Source organism: Tenrec ecaudatus, chromosome 1 (assembly GCF_050624435.1).
Source record: "Tenrec ecaudatus isolate mTenEca1 chromosome 1, mTenEca1.hap1, whole genome shotgun sequence".
NCBI lineage: Eukaryota > Metazoa > Chordata > Mammalia > Afrosoricida > Tenrecidae > Tenrec > Tenrec ecaudatus.
Window position 1 is genome coordinate 297,728,981 of NC_134530.1, and position 16,742 is coordinate 297,745,722.

A 16,742-nucleotide genomic window follows, 5' to 3' on the forward strand; every position below is an offset into this window, starting at 1 on the left:
CAAAACCCCACCAGGGCTACTTAGGAGTGCAGGAGAAGGTTCAAAAAAGTAAACTAGGAGATTTTTAACATTGTTATTGATACACAAAAGATGGGCTTATACGCATGGTTTTGCTGATATGATGCACTATGTTGTTATTGTTGTGAAGTGCCATCGAGTCAGTTCCCATCCACAGCAACCCGACGCTCAACAGAACAAAACTTTGCTCAGCCCTGCGCCATCCTCACAAGTGTTCCTGTGCTTGAGCACATTCCTATAGCCACTGTGTCAACCCGTCTTCTCGAGGGTCTTACTCTTTTTCACTGCCCCTACACTTTGACAAGCATGAGGCCCCCTTTTTCCAGGGACTGGGGTCTCCTGACAACATATCTAAAGTAGGTGAGATGAAGTCTCGCCATCCTTGCTTCTACAGAGCACCCTGACAGGACGTCTTCCAAGAGAGATGGGCCTATCCTTCTGGTACACTGTTAGTCTGGGTAGACTAGAAAAGTAAATTCAGAGACACTAATATATATATAAGAAAGAGGTTTATATAGAAGAACAATTGAATATTGAGAAAACATCCCAGGTCTGTCCAGATCAAGTCCATAAGTCCAATATTAGTCCATATGTCCAATACCAATTTATAAAGTCCTCTTCAGATTCATGAAATACATGTAATGATGCCGAATGCAGGAGAATAACAGGCCAGTGGGTTGGAAATCTTGTGGATCCAGTGGTGTTGTAAGCATCTCAGTGCTGACAGAGGTCTCTTTGTGGCTTCTCCAGCTCCAGAGGTCTGGTTGCATCAGGGTAGGTCCATGTGGCTTCTCCAGCTTCCAGGGCACAGTGCCATGTGTCTTGTCAATAGAGCATCTCTCAGGGAGTGAGCACAGAAAAAGTGTGTCTCCCACTACTAAGGAGGAAATACCGGAGTTCCCAGAATTCTCAGCAGAAGGCCATGCCCACACAGAGGCTTGATTGGCTATGATCCGATTGACAGATTAGACTCCACCCTTTCCCTGTTAATCCTCTGAAGTCCCAAATTGACACCAGATTATGTAACTACCACAGGTACTTTCAATATTCTTGTCTAACACTGAAATTCAAATCATTTGCCTGACACTCTGTCATCCTGTGGTGGCTTGTGTGTTGCTGTGATGCTGGAAGCTATGTCATTGGTGTTTCAAACACCAGCAGGGTCACCCAAAAGAATAGGTTTCAGTGAAGCTTCCAGACGAAGAATAGACCCTATACGAACAAGGACGTGGCTGCCCACTTTGGAAAAAGCAGTTGCTGAAAATTTTATGCAAAACTTTGAAACTTTGTCAGATTAACTAGACAGATATCTTATTTAAAAAAATCTGTTGAAACACTGCACAAACATTTCTGATAGAATGTCATTTTGTTGCCCATTATTACCAGTGTGGTCTCACTAGCCCCCCCCAAAGTCTTCTAGTGATGTCACTGCTTAATAAATTGAGAACTCATTATTCGTTTCTGTGAACATATTTGTTTTTTGAGGAAATGAATTTCTTCTGATAATGACTAATTCCTTCACCTCTTCATGTGTAATCCTCTGAAGGAACCAGTGTTGACAAGTGGGTGAAGGTGGCCATCTGAAAGATTAGACTGGGAGAGAGAGTTGCTGGAATGTAAGCTTCCTGAGGGCAGGGTTTCTGTCTAGCATGTGCACCTGCGCTGACAACGGCAGATGGTGTGGTAGTCAGGTTTGTGCTAACTTAATTGCACCTGTAAGAAGATATGGGTGGAGTCCAATTTAGCAATACAGTCATAGCCTGATAACGTCTCCTTGGGGTGGTGTGGTTTTTTTGTGGAGAACTGGTGTCTCTCTTGCCCCTCTTTTCCTTCCCGATTGACTGGACCCTGTGTTTGGTTTCTCATGCTGGTGATCCACGTTGCCGGATGACCTGGAAGCTGTCGGTGCCCTGCCATGTTCCTGCTGACCTTGGGTCCATGTGGCTCTGAATCACCTGCTGTGATCTCTAAGCTTTCCACTTTACCTTCTTGCTTTATTGGCCAGCTAGAGGGGCCTTGATAGCCAGCCGCAGAGACTTGAGTTGGGCTGATTGATATAATATCATTTCTTGTACATATGTATAAGTGTTAGGCTAGGTTTTGTTTTTTAGAGGAATGAAACCAAAAGCAATGACTGGTTTTGTGCCTCTAAAAGACAAAACCCCGCCTAACACAGAGAGTGCAGCAGTGATGCTTGCTCAATATTTAGCAAATGGATGTGCTAAGCACGGCCATGGAGAAAAAACGCAATGCTCACAATCGAAAGTGTGATTCCCGGCCTGGCCAAGTTTCTCCATTTACAAAGTGAAGGCAACACTATAGTGTCTGTCTGTGGGGAATTATTTGGCTGCTTTGTTTTAAATGGTCTTCCACAAACAAATGGGCTGGGTGAAGATGTGATTACACAATGGGTAAGAAGACTGGGATATTAATATACAGAACAGTCATAATAGAGTGAAGATAGGGCCTGGGATTGAATATTTATGTGAAGGAAATAAATGTTTCCACAGAGACTATGTGGCAAGAGTGCTTATAATTTAGAAAGAAGAGGACCTTAAACATACCAGCCAACCCTCTCATGTACCAAGACAGGGAAGTGAGGTCAGACAGGACGTGGACTGCCTAAGTGCACCTGGCGGGTGGTGGTCAGTGGCCAGGTCTCATGCTGCCGTGTTAGGGCTATTTCCATGAAATGGACACATTTTGGAGCAACCCTAATAGGCAGATGGTGAGATGGACCATGGACAGAAGAACATCTTCTAATGAAAGGTGGCAGTGGTGAATTGTTTAGTCAAGCCAAAGGGAAAGAGCCAGAACACCAATTGTTTTCACCAACTCCATTAGGAAGCTCAGGGAGCCCAGGGTAACAATGAGCAGCGCAAAGAAACCATATTGGGTAGATATTGGAGTTGGCTGGAGTGAAGACATCTGCTGAGTTTGCATTTCCTACAAAATCTCATTTGGCAGAACTAAGACCATGAACGACATAGCTTGTCTTCTGCTTTGCAAGGCAGCCCAACACCCTGGTTTGTATTTCTGATGATTCCGTTGACACCTCAGCAAATCTCTTCCTCTTCCTGATCTAGAATCTTTTCCCCCTGGGAAAAAAGCACTCTGGGCAGGATGCTGTGGTTATGGGATGGCGCTGCTACGCCCAAAGAACCACTTTGCATCGTTAATGCATTCATTCATCGATTCTTTCCAAGCACTCATTCACCAACTATTTATTGGACACCTACTGTGTGCAAGATCCTGAGGCCATACATATTAGACACCATTTCTCATTGTGAAATGGCAAGGGCGAACTGGTGCCTGCGACACAAAAGGCATGTGTTCTAAGAAGTTGGAGAAGCTACCATTAAGGGGTGATCCAAATAGGCAACAAATGTAGCTGCTAACTGAAAAGTTGCAAGTTTCAGTAAACCCAAGGCACCTTAGAAGAAAGGCCTAGCAGTCTACTTCCCCCCAAATCAGCCACTGGAAACCCTGAAGAGCAAAATTCAACTCTGACACACACGGGATCGCCTTCCACACACACTGGTAACCTGAAAAAGCAGAGAGGGGTTCACAGAGGAGGGGAGGGCATAACAGTGTCTTGAAGCACAAGTAGTTTTCCAGGGAGGTCTGAGGAGCAAGGTCACCCCCTCGCAGAGAGGATGCAGGGTGTGCAGTGTGGTCGCAAGAGCTGCTTACCTGAATTTGAATGTCCTTGGAGTTGATCACTTCCACAATGCCCACCACATTGTCAAACACAAGGCCAAAATTCTTACAGTTGTCTAGAAATGAACAAACAAACTTCATTAAGCACATGGCATAATGATTAGTCATGATGTAGCAAGCACAGGGCCATCGTTCCTGCCTACCAATTGTAATGGAATTGATTTTTCCTTTCATCTGCAGAGTCGATTTGTTGCATTTGAAAATGTAAGCCACTTGTTTCAGTTCAATGTCTTCAATCACAAGGTCACTCCTGTCCTCTTGGTATTCCTAAAATTGAAACATATGCCTAGCTTGAGTGTATAGAGATAGACTGTATTCAGAAATTACCATGCAATACAGAGTTCAGCATTAATTATTGCTTTAAAGACTTTTCCATAGTCATATGTGTATCCACTGCTATCGAGTTGATTCCAACTCATAGTGACCCTTTAGCACAGAGTAGAATTACCCCTTGGAGTTACAAAGACTAAATTTTTGCAGGATCAGACAACCTCATCATTCTCCCAAGAAGCTGTTGGTAGGTTCAAACTGCCATCCTTGGAGTTAGCAGCCCCAAATTTAACCCACGGCACCAACAAGGGCTCTTGGTTACATTGAGAGGCAGAGATAAAATCACTGGTTGGTGCGAGGTCAGTACCAGTTTTCAAACGCACAGCTGTCGGGTTGCCTTGGCTAGTGGGTGGGTACGGGAAGGGACGTGAGAGCTTTTGGTTGAGGTGTGGAGGCTGTGTCTGGAGGTAGTGATTATGTGGCACCATTTCGAAGGAGGTGGGCAACTAGGCTGGCCATGGATCCACAGGTGGCAAAGCACCATGCCCATGTGGGTCACTAGAAGTCTCTGGGTGGTGCAAACAATTACTAACCCAGCTGCTAACTGGAAGGCTGGCCATTCAAGGTCCCCCCCCAAAGCACTTCAGAAAACCAGCTATCGAAAATCCAGTGGAGCACATCTGTACTCTAACACTTGTGGGACAAGCTCCAACTCAATGACAACTCGCCCTTGGGCTTCAGTCTTTAGGGAAGCCTCTGGTCTGTCCTGGTACCACCTTGCCCCTGCATTCAAAGTCCCTTTGTCCTGGTCAAAGAGTTCGCTCTGAAACTGGAGGGTGACTACTTCAGGGCAAGGTTATGTAAGTCTCCCCTCAGTGAGATGCAATGAGATGTACAAGCACTGATGGAACGGGGTCCAGGCCCCCCATACTTCCGCTCCCCCTTCCCCAAAGTGGTCTCTCATGATATCTGGGGAATAGTACGCAGATACATTCAGAAATGTCCTGCCTTCGATCCTAGCTGGCAGCCTTCTGCCTCCATCACTTCCCTCTGGAATTCCTAAGTATGTGGCTTCGCTGTTGGTCTGTGCGTCAAAAGGCATCCGAAAGAGATTACAGGGAACCACTCACCACCCTCCATTTCTTTCCCTCCAATTCCAACACAGGAACGTGCTTCTGAGAAGGCTCAGATTTGGGAGCCCTGGGAGCCAGAGCCTGGGTTTTGGCTGGAGACTGAGCTTGTCCTCCGTGAGCCCGCAGGTTGGGGTTTTTATGTGTCATCTGATCCTCTGTGACATGCCTGAGCCCTAGAGACATAACAAATAGACATAATCCTTTATAGCATGTGCAGAGGGAAAGGTCTGAGACTGACAGGGTGTACATGGCACAAGAATGTTTGGTAGACATATTTTCCTAACTGGTGATTTCTCCAGGTTAGGGAACTTGTATAAATGTAGAGTTGATAGAAGTGCTCACTCACTGCCATCAAGTTGATTCTGACTCATAGCCACCCTATAGGAATGGTTAGAACAGTCGCTGTGGCTTTCTGATGTAGCATTCTCCTGCAGAACCCTTAGGGTATTGAACTGCTGTCCTTGCGGTTAGCAGCCCAATGTGTAAGCACTCTGCCACCAGAGCTCCTTGATGGAAGCCTGGAGGTCAGTTTCAATTTTGACAACCTCTTTTTAAGGAGCTAGAGATGATAAGAACTTTGCAAACAAAATAAAACAAAACAAAACCCAAACCACTTCATTAAAAACAGCCCAGTGTGCATGTCTTATCTCAAGGATCAATCATGCCTGAAACACAGCCGTCACAATTAAGGCATCCCAGTAAGAATGTGCCAGAGAACACAGTGGACCTCAAGGTCACCATTCCCGTTGTTTACTTTGTAGGCCATGCCTACAGGGCACCACACAGCTGCTGAAAAGCAGAGACAAATGCTGGGTCCTTTGCTCCCAGCCCAGAGCACAGGGACATGGACATCATTATGCCTACTCCGTGGCCAGAGCAAAAACAAGGTTGTCATCCCATTTGGGGACTTTGTTTTGTAGAGTGCATGTGCCACTGGCCCTGATTCATTTTCAATGTCCTTGTCGTTGGTGTTGAATGCCAAGTTGCTTGTGACTCAAAGCATCCCTGTGTGACACAGAAGCCCCCCCGCCCCAATCCCCAGGGTTCTGTTGGTTGGAACATTTATGGAAGCAGACCACCACGCTTTGCTCTGAAGAGTCAATATGTGGATTCAAACCTTTTGGGTTGTGTCTTAGCCGTGGTGACATTATCAAACCAAAAAACCCTATAGGGCAGGTAGAACTGCCCAGTGGGTTTCTCAGATTATTTTTTTTTAAAAAATCTGTTTTAATATTATCATTATTTTAAATTCATTTCATTATTATTTTTCCCAAAACCAGTCTATTAGGAGATAATGCAGACATCATGTCATTCCATAATTCAAAAGACAGTAATTCTTTCCGGGAGTAGGGAAGGAGTCCTTAAATATTCCACAGTATAGACAAAAAGTCTGTGGACAAATGAAATGATCATTTTTTTCCAGGAACCTTTTGAAGTCCCTTCTTGCATGCGTGCGCACGCGCACACACACGAAGCAGTGCTGCAGTGGTTAAGTTCTTGGTTGCTAACCCAAAAGTTGGTGGTTCGAACCCCAGCAGCACCACAGGAGAAAGATGGAGCAGTCTGCTTCCATGGAAATTTACAGCCTTGGCCACCCTGTGATTGACTCTCTGAATCCGAATCAACTCGATAGCAACAGGTCTGACGTTTGGATATAGATTGTTGACCTATCTTTGCGTTCATGAGGACACAAATAAATAATGGTGGACTTATGTCTCAATTATTTATGGCTTAGCGGTCTCTCATGAGGATGTGGCCTGAGGACAGGAGGGCTGTTGTTGACACTGGTGTCTCACTTGATGTTTCTGATACTACCCTTGCAGAAGGTGGGGCTGAGGTGGTGATGCAGTACAGGCAGAGACGGAAACCCTGGAGTTACCTTCCACTGCAGCAGTCCCCTGAGCTCACCTCTCTGCCCAGAGAGGCGGGCATACTGTAGGCTTCTGCTTTCTGGGCAGCTGAGGATGGAGAGAGCAGGATGTGTCCCTCTGTGTGGGTGTGGGGGAGATCTGCGAAAGGGAGGCCACCTCCTGCCCCTGCGTTCTCACCATATGTAATCGCTTCTCCCTGGTTAAGCTGAGCAAATAAAGCTGAGCGTGAAGGAGAGGACTCTTCTTTTCTGTCTTTGTTGTCAAAGAGCGGAGGAGGTCCTGGAGGAGGTGGAGGAGGAGGGGGTGGAGGAAGGCCAGGGCCTGGGGAGCGGGAGGCCAATGCGGATGCAGTCGATGCAACAGGACCCTGTTGGGAAGAGAAGACGGAAAGCATGGTTCGCATTGAGATGGGTGTCCTCTAGAAGCACTGAGATTTCGCCAGTGTCACAGCCAGCTTACTGATAACAAGAGTGTGGGCTCAAGACTCCCCAGGGGGTGGTCCAGGATTGCACTCATGCATCAGGGTCTGATTGAGAGGCCTTGGGTCTAAGGGCAAAATCTGCCCTGGGAACGTGCATGGGGATAAGGCCATGCCACTCTGCACGTGGGCTCTGCGTGCCCAGGAGCTTCCCTGACAGCCCCGAGATCAACAAAGGCCTAAGTTGTACACATTCAAATCATAAGAAAAAAGAGGTCCATTTGATTAGAGAAGTGTCTCTTTGAGGACACTGAAAATTGCTACCATCAGGTGAGAGGGAAAACACTCAAATATATGCCACTGTTATTAGATGGTTTGAACCTTTTCTGATCAGATAGAGGAAGAGACTGAAATTCTTTCTCTAGACATAAATTTAATGTATATAATTTATATGTATGTGTGTCTCACACTGATTCCCAACAGGGGCCACAGGTGACCTGGATGCTTGTCAAACCTGGGGGGTGCCCAGGGTCCACAGCCCATCTGCTGGCCTATCCAATACTGATTGATTCTTAGTGGATCACCCAGAATTCCATCCTTCCTGAGCAAGACCTTGCAATGCCTTGTTTCCTCCCAATGCAAAAGGCAGCCTTTGTTTTCAGTTTTTAGTTCTAATAAAGTCTATGGACTGCAATTGGCAATAGCACAAAGAGATTGATTAAAAAAACAAAGAAGATTAATTCTGGTGAGGTGTTTCAAACTTCTTGAAAAAGTGCAAAAGCTTAAAGGAAAAGGAAGGAATTTGTTTTAATGATTGGAAAGCACCTTCACCCAGAGCTTGAAGCAAGGAGATCAAAGACACATACATACACTATGGACTCTGGCATCAGTCTGCTTTTAAGCCCAGAAGTATGCTTGCACACATAGGATAAGGACCCAGCGGCTAGTTCCTTATCCTAGTAAAAACAGAACAAATCCCCAACAAGTGTTAAGAGAAAGGCATATGGAAACGCCACATATTGTCCACATCAAATATAAAATGTTGGGTCACGGGGTCCGGGAGCCACTGAGTGTTAACCAGAAGCCATAGCTTTGTTTTCCAGACAACTTCAGTCAGACGGTTTGGGGGGCTATGTGTTCCCATAAAGGTGGAACAAGCATCAGCAAGACTTTGTAGGGTCCCTGTGAGTCAGAATGGACTGCGTGACAGTGTATTGCTATCTGTCGACGTTTTCTGTCGAGAAAAAAAACAAAACAAAAAGAACACACCAGGTTATTCTCAAAGTACTTGTATAACCCCTGTTAGGGGCAGAGTTACACGGCACAGAAAAAATTCTTCTCTTATTTAATGTGCCTGGCTTAAAAGACTTAACAGGCTCCAGGGCTTGGCTGCTGCAGATATAATTGACACTCTTTTTACTCTCTCTTTTTTGGGGGGGTGGGGGTGGGGTGTTTTTGTTTCTGAGCCAGATCAACCCAACTCCATTTGGGGTCTTGGATCAAGAAAATGACTGACCGTTCTCAAAAAACGACCACCCGCCCCCCGCCCCGCACCTCCGCACTCCCTCAGCATCGTAAATGCTTTCTATTACATTCTAGGTTGAAATTCAAGAATTTTCTTTCAGTCATCAAGAAAATATCATATTGACATACCACATGATACTTCTTGGCCTCTACTCTGGATGCTGAGAACCACACAGTATTACTTTTATTTTTAAGCCTATTAAAAACTCGGAGTGACACATACAACTCTTCCTGATGTATGTGTCTTGATTCACAAATTATATGCTAATTAAACTGTTGGAAAAATAAAAAACCCAACCTCAAACTCGTATTGACAGGGGAGAGACCCCCATCTGCCACCCCCACCAGAAACACTGCAGCTTTGTCATCCTGTCCTGGGGAAAGGGGAGTCGAGCCGATTTTAAATCCAAGTGGTTCCCTGGCTCTCAGAATTCAGAGCTGTACTCCAAAAGCCATGGAAGGGCATGGAAACCCATCAACCACATATTTAACTTTTTGGAACTTTGATACATTCAGATGGCTGATCCAGGAACACTAAACAAAGGATTTACTGCAACAAATGTCAAAAATAAAAGCCCCCAAAATAAAAAACAACAACAAAACAAAGTAAGAGCACCGAGGCCTCCTTGAAACCCTGCCTGGAACCCAGCCTTTGTGTGCTGAGGCTCATTCCCCTACAAACCCAGAGGGTGCACAATGAGGAGCTCTGGTTTCCAAGGTTACATAGCAATTAGCATTCAGGGGCTTTACTGTACAACAGGCTCAAAATCAACTGATCATCCAACAGTCCTGAATTGGAACTCCCTGGCTGCGTCTCACAGCATGCCAGATCTGTGCCTCATTCTCTTCTTCTCTTTCCATGGGCCTTTCCCTTGCAGACTACGGTTTTTTGTGCCAGCTGAGGCACTAAGCCAAGACTCAGTCATTGCTGGAATCTCGATCTGCCCTCACCCAACCCCCCTTTAAAAAATAAAAATAAAAACCAGAGGGAAACGGAAAAGAGTCAAACAGCCTGTCCTAGACTGTGTGGGCCAGGCACCGATTTTCCTCACCTATTCTAAGATATCTAGAAATTAAAAATAATTATCAGGGTGAACTATATATAACAGAGCACATCTTACTTTAGCCATGTTTTTTACATCCACAATCCATTCATGGCTCTCTAGTCAGTTTTGACTCATAGTGACCCAATAGGACCTCATCTTCCTCCCACGGAGTGGCTTGTGGTTTTGAACTGCTGACCTTGAGGTTAGGAGCCCAGTGCATAATCCAGTATCCTACCCAGGGCTTCTCTGACACAGACAACCCCATGGCATTCATCACATTCACCATGGGGTACCACCATCATCACTGTATGGTTTCCACATTTTGACATCCCCCAACCAGAAACTCAATACTCCCTTGAAAAATGCCTCCCCATCCCTCTTCCACCCATCCCAGGTAGGCACAGCTGCAAGTTTTGCCTTTATGCATTTGCCTGTTCTGGGTCTTTCCTCCGTGTATGAAAGACCGTGTCCTGTTGCATTTACCTTGTCTCACGCAGAATAATGTGTTCTAGTCCCTCCACATTGTAGTATGCATGCATCACAACAGTGCTTCTGTTTATGGTTAAGTAAGACCCTACCGTATAGAGAGATCACATTTTATATGTGTGCATTCATCTGCTGGTGGACACTTGGATTATCTCCACCTCTTGGTTCTTGTGAATGGGGCTGCATATCTGTTTGTGTCCCTACTTTCAGTTCTTTTGGATATATACCTAGGGAGGGTGTTGCTGGGTGTCGTTGGCATTGTGGGGTTGGCAGTGTTGGACTGCTAACTGCAAGGTCGGCATTTCGAACTCACCAGCCTCCCTTTGGGAGAAAGATGAAGTTGTCTGCTCACCTAAAGATGTACAGCCTTGGAATCCTTAAACTGGGTTGCTGTGAGTTGGAATTGAATCGAAGTCCATGGGTTCTGGGTTCTGGTACATTTCACTGCTACTGAATACTCGGTTCATAGTAGACTATTCCAGGGCTTCCCACATTTGTCTGAACCCAAGCCATAATCTGGGGATCTGAGGTGGGACACAGACATTTAGATTGTTTGAAGTCCCCTAGATGATTCCGAAGTGCATGCAAGTTTGGGAAACACCACTCCATTCCATGCTGGAGGTTGAGATGAATCTTCATTATCATAGTGATATTACACAGACTATATTGAAATCCCTCTTTGAGAGAATGGGAAATTAGAAAGGTACCTCTAATATTCAACCACTAGTTAATAGCAGAGACATAATTTAAGCATGCATCTGCTTGAGTCTAAACCCTGCTTTGGGGGAATTTCTTGATGCTATAGTCAGTGAACCTGTTTTAAAAAATTTAAGTCAGTGGACCTTTTTTAAAAACACACAAATATTTATTTATTTTAAGATATTTTATTAGGGGCTCTTACAGCTCTGATAACAGTCCATACATCAATTGTATCAAGCATATTTGTACATATATTTTACCATTATTTTCTAAACCTTTGCATTCTATCTGAACCATTGGTAACAGCTCCGCTTTTTATGTCCCCCTCCCCGCCTTTTTAAACAGCCATTAATCAAGTGAACTACAACCCATTAGTCAGTTTGCGGTACTGTGGAGGCTCACGTATTGCCATGGTGCTGGAAGTGATGTCACTTGTATTTCGAATAGCCGTGAAGCCACTCATGGAGGACCGGTTCAGTGGTGCTTCCAGGGTAAGGCAGATGAGGAAGAAAGCTGGTGATCTACTTTTGAAAATCAGACAATGTGAACTACGCAGTGCTAGAAGAGGAGCCCCCTCATTTGGAAGGCACTCAGGCACACAGAGGGTGCAAGCAAACAATCCTGAAGGCGCACAGCCATCTTACTGCTGTGGCGCATGGGGGTGAGACTATTGGTATAAAATAATAGAAACCTTAATTGAACACAAACTCACAATGTAAGGCCATTGATTGTTGACATATCATCCACCTAGGTCTACATACTTCTGAAGGTGGGGTTTCCATTCTCTCTACTCATTCCCCCCAAAGTCCTCTACTCTGATATTATAGGCATGTCAAATAGACAGTTTTAGTATCCCTCCCAGACCAACACTAGACTGCCTGTCATTGAGTCAGTCCTGACTCACAGAGGCCCTGTAGGACAGAGTAGAACCACCCCTGTGAGTTTCCAAGACTAAGTCATTATGGGAGTAGAAAGCCACAACTTTCTCTGGTGGAGTGGCTGGTAGTTTCCAACTGCTGGCATTGTGGTTAGCAGCCCAGCACAAAACCTACTGTGTCACCAGGACTCCTTTTGATATCCTTGAGGAAACCAAATTGTGTTTGTTTTAAGAGTGTGTGTATGTGTGTTTTAGGAGCAACAAAAACAACAACAAAAACTCTGAAGGGACAAGCCTAGGCTGAATATCCAACAAGACAGCTTTACTCTTTCTACCCTACAATGATGAGAAGGTTCATTATCATGATGGGAACAAACTGACTGGTGCAACTTTCCTGTCCTGCACGCCCTCAGGTTTTTAAATTTCCCAAATTTCTTCCTAGTCACCTCCAGAGAGCAACCTGTCTCCTTGGAGAAAGTCTATCAAGATTATGCCTTTGGAATAATCTCCCCTCTGCCACAAACAAACAAACAAACAAACAGAAAACACGCACCATAAGCTGACTCTGGATTTTATTGGTAATTCTAAGACTAACCCTTGCTATAGTTCACTCCATAAAATCAACTTCATCAGCTAGGATATTGCTTAAAAGATGACTGGAAATATCAGCTTGTTAAGCTTTTTTTTTTTTTTTTTTTAAGCAACACATCCGGCACCCATTGAGCCAAGAGCTCGTTGAGACCAGGATTTCCACTTAAAATGAAAAACGTTGAACCATGCAAGATATCAGCTTCAGGAGGTATTGCATCAAACGCATCTCTGCAATCTTCTAACGCAGTTCCTGAGCTCCAGCCACAGTCTCTTCCTTCATCAATGTGGATGGTCTTCCCTCTCTTAACTCATTTCTGAGGTCTTTCCTACCTTCCTGCAAATACTCAATTCATCCAAATCCTGGTATTTTGTGGGGGCAGCATTTCTGTAAACTTGTTACAAAGCTTCAATGGTTTGGGAAGATGTCTACTGGAGTTCTGCCCAAGATTTGATATTAGCTCTCACCTCACCATTGTCTTCCAATCCCTCCTCCTGGCACACAAAGAACACCTTTTTCTTTGAAGGCACCCTAAAGAGACCAAGGTAAGTATACTACTGAGAGAGCTTGCCTATACCCATCCGCCAATCACAGGGAGATGTTTAAACAGGCTTAGCTTTGAACAAACCCTTGCAAGTATCAGTGCAATGAGTCCTACGAGCAAGACTCTTGAACTTACCTGGAGTCATTATGAGTCAGAGCTGACTTGACAACTACTGACAATAACAGTGGTCAAATAACTGAAGGTCCAAGCTGCCTTGACCCAGGTGGGCCTCTGGCTGGGCTGTGTATGACTGAAGTACTGGGAGGGAATGGAACAACCAACCTGCCTCACCTGTTACGATTTTTCCGCCTCACTCTACTGCTCTAGTGCCATAGCAGCCAACTGCCTTCCTCATCCTGACTCTGGAACACCTCTTGATCCTATGAGAACCTGGGGAGTCTTGGACTTTGGCCCTGTGCTGTCACTTCAGCTCTGAGCAGCCCTGTTTTTTGCAGTAGTTATATGATTATATGAAGACGAATGTGACATCAGAATTGGAGGAAGGCTTATGAACAACGTGCACATGCAGATGACATAAACTTGCTTGCTGTAAGTGAGGAGGAATTGAAGAATTTGTTGATGAAGATGAAGGATTACAGTTTGGAGGAATGGCTTACAACTTGTTACATGGATTACAACTTGTGTCCATGTCAAGAAAGCCAAAATCCTCACAAATGGATCAGAAAGTAACTTCATAACAGAGAAAGAATCGAAGCTGCCAAAGATTGCATCTGGCTTCAATTTACAATCAATGTTCACAGAAACAGCAGGCATGAGATCAAATGACCTGATGCATTGGGTAAATCTTCTGCAGAAGACCTTGTTAAAGTGTTGAAAAGCAAGGATGTTACTTTCAGGACTAAGGTGTGCCTGACCCAAACCATAGTATTATTTTTTAGTTTCCTATACATGCAAAAGTTGTACACTGAATAAGGAAGACCAAAAAAAATAATAATTGATGGGCTTGAATTACAATGCTAGCAAAAATATTCAAAGTATCATGGACTGCCAAAAGAACAAGTAGATCTGACTTGGAAGAAGTAAAGCCAGAATGATCCTTAGAGCCAAGGAGAGCAAGACATCATCTCACATACTCTGGGCATGTTAGGAGAGATGAGTCTCTGGAGAATGACATCATGCCTGGTCAAATAGAGGGGCAGGGAAAAAGAGTGAGGCCCTAGACAAGATTGACACCACGGCTGCAGCAATGGGCTCAAACTTAAGAATGATTCTGAGGATGGCTCAGGACCCAGCAGTGTTTTGTTCTGTCATGCATAGAGTTGCTGTGAGTCAGAGCTAACTTCATGGCACCTAACAACAACAACAATAACATATCCTGGTTCTAGCAGCTAGCCACTTCCCTTATTCATTTTTTTTCTGAGTACCCACTGTGCCAATAGGATGCTTGTGAGTACACACTAGCTTTCTGTTTAGTGCTTAAATTGCTCTGGGATGTGATCCTTACCCCATGCCCTGGGATTAACAATGTCAGAGTATTGCCCCTCATTTCAAATATAAGAACTCATGGGAGGCAGAGGGATTTCCCCAGGTTGTCCAGACTGAATGAGAAATAATGGATCAGATAATTTCTCTCCATGGGCAACTGAGGCTCCATTCCCTGAGGAAGAGCAGGAACTGGGAGGTAAAGGGGGAAGGGACAGAGGCCAGCCTGGAGATAGAGAGGAGTCCCTGGCTGGTGGTACACATACTTACTTGCTTGATTGTTAACCCAAAGGCTGGCAGTTCTAGTCCCCCGAGACACCTTAGAAGAATGGCCTGGTAATCAAGTTCCAAAAATATCGGCCACTGCAAACCATATGGAACACAGCTCCACTCTGACACACAGAGCATGGGAGGAATTCTCCATTACTTAGAGTCAGTTCAGTGGCAACTGTTAGTCTCTCTTTCTCTCTGGTCTGTCTGAGATAAAGAAGGACATCTACCAAATTGACAGTCTTGCCTGGGAGGTGCTGAAGACAAAGGCCTAGAAGAGTCTCTGAATTAACAGTGCTTTTCCAGGGAACCTGAGAGCATCTTTTGGGGAAGCCTGCAGGGCACCACATGACAAGGCTTTCTTCCCCACTTATTTACCAATGAAGTCCTGAGAAATTGCAACGTTAGCCATAGATGCGGCATTCATCTCTCTAAACAGAGGCTGCCTGCTTTGATCTACATCTGCAGAAGAAAACAAAAAAGTGTAACAAAAGATGCTGCTGACTTGCAGATACCTGGATGATTTCTGGTCCTTCTAAAAGAACCCTTAATTACAAATGCTTTTACAGTGTACTTTACCTAATACTCACTCTAATTTTATTTCTACATTGGAGAACCATAATCTCAGGACCTATTATGGGGCTCTGTTCCATTTTTATAGTGAATTGAATTTCACTAGCAAATACAGACAGGTGATAAATAAGCACATGAAAAGAGGCTCGGCATCAAAAGTCATTACGGAGTTGCAAATTGAAACAACCATAAAATACACACTTATTAAACTTTGGAAGTACCAGAAGAACAAACCAATCTGTCTTGGAAGAAGTGCAGCAGAATGCTCCTTAGAAACAAGGATGGCGAGACTTCATCTCATATACTTGGGACAAGTCGTCAAGAGAGACCAGACGACGTCATGCTTGGTACAGTAAAAGGGCAGTGAAAGAGAGAAAGACCCTCCAGGAGGTGGATTGGAACAGTAGCCACAGTAATGAGCTCAAATCTAAGAACGCTTTTAAGATGGCGCAGGACTGAGAAGCATCTCATTCTGCTGTACTTATGTTCACTATGAAGCGGAGCTGACTCAGGGGCACCTAATGAAAACAATATTAAACAGTTGTGACAGAGCTGATTCTGATTCATGATGACCCCCCATGTGACAGAGTAGAATTGTCTCCCATGGGGTTTACAATGGTTGGTTTTTCAGAAGCAGATCCACAGACTTTTCTTTAATCTCCTACCTTTCAGCTAGCAGCCAAGTGCAGCAGCCATTTGCACCCCCCAGGGACTTCGACCCAGGAGCCCTGGTTTCTGCATTGGGCTGCTAACTGCAAGGTCAGGAGTCACTCCATGGGAGAAAGATGAGGCTATCTACTCCCACAAAGCATTACAGTCTCAGAGCCCCACAGGGGCACCCTATAGGGGTGCTATGAATCAGCATCGACTCAATGGCAGTGAGGGACTGCTACACATCTATTAGAAAGGATAAATGTCAAAACACTGACAGCATCAAATGCTGGTGAGGATGTGGAGCAACCAGAACTCTTATTCATTGCTAGTGGGGATGCAAAATGGTACAGCATCTGTGGACTACATCATGGTGGTTTCTTACCAAGCTAGACACATTTGCCATACAAACTAAACACAGCACTCCTAGGTGTTCAGTAAATGAACTCCAAGGACATGTCCACATAATCCGCTCCCCCAGGAATGTTTGTAGCATTTTTATTCATATTTCCTCTACTAGGCGCTTGGATAGACAACCTGTGGTACATCTACACAGTGGAAAATGATTCAGTAATAAAAAGGAAGGGCTGCCCCAAAGCAAAGTTCAGGA

The 16,742-nt window shown here is 44.8% G+C and overlaps 1 protein-coding gene across 1 annotated transcript in view; it reads right to left on the reverse strand.

The window, feature by feature from the left end:
* CAP2 (cyclase associated actin cytoskeleton regulatory protein 2) overlaps window positions 1–16,742 on the reverse strand; it is a 218,096-nt gene that overhangs the window by 12,299 nt on the left and 189,055 nt on the right. Inside the window, exons 8-11 of the mRNA XM_075532406.1 lie at window positions 7,190–7,379; window positions 5,139–5,314; window positions 3,882–4,005; window positions 3,712–3,794 (exon numbers count right to left, since the gene is read on the reverse strand). Coding sequence (XP_075388521.1) covers window positions 3,712–3,794; window positions 3,882–4,005; window positions 5,139–5,314; window positions 7,190–7,379 — 573 coding nt within the window. The remainder of the gene's footprint in view (window positions 1–3,711; window positions 3,795–3,881; window positions 4,006–5,138; window positions 5,315–7,189; window positions 7,380–16,742) is intronic.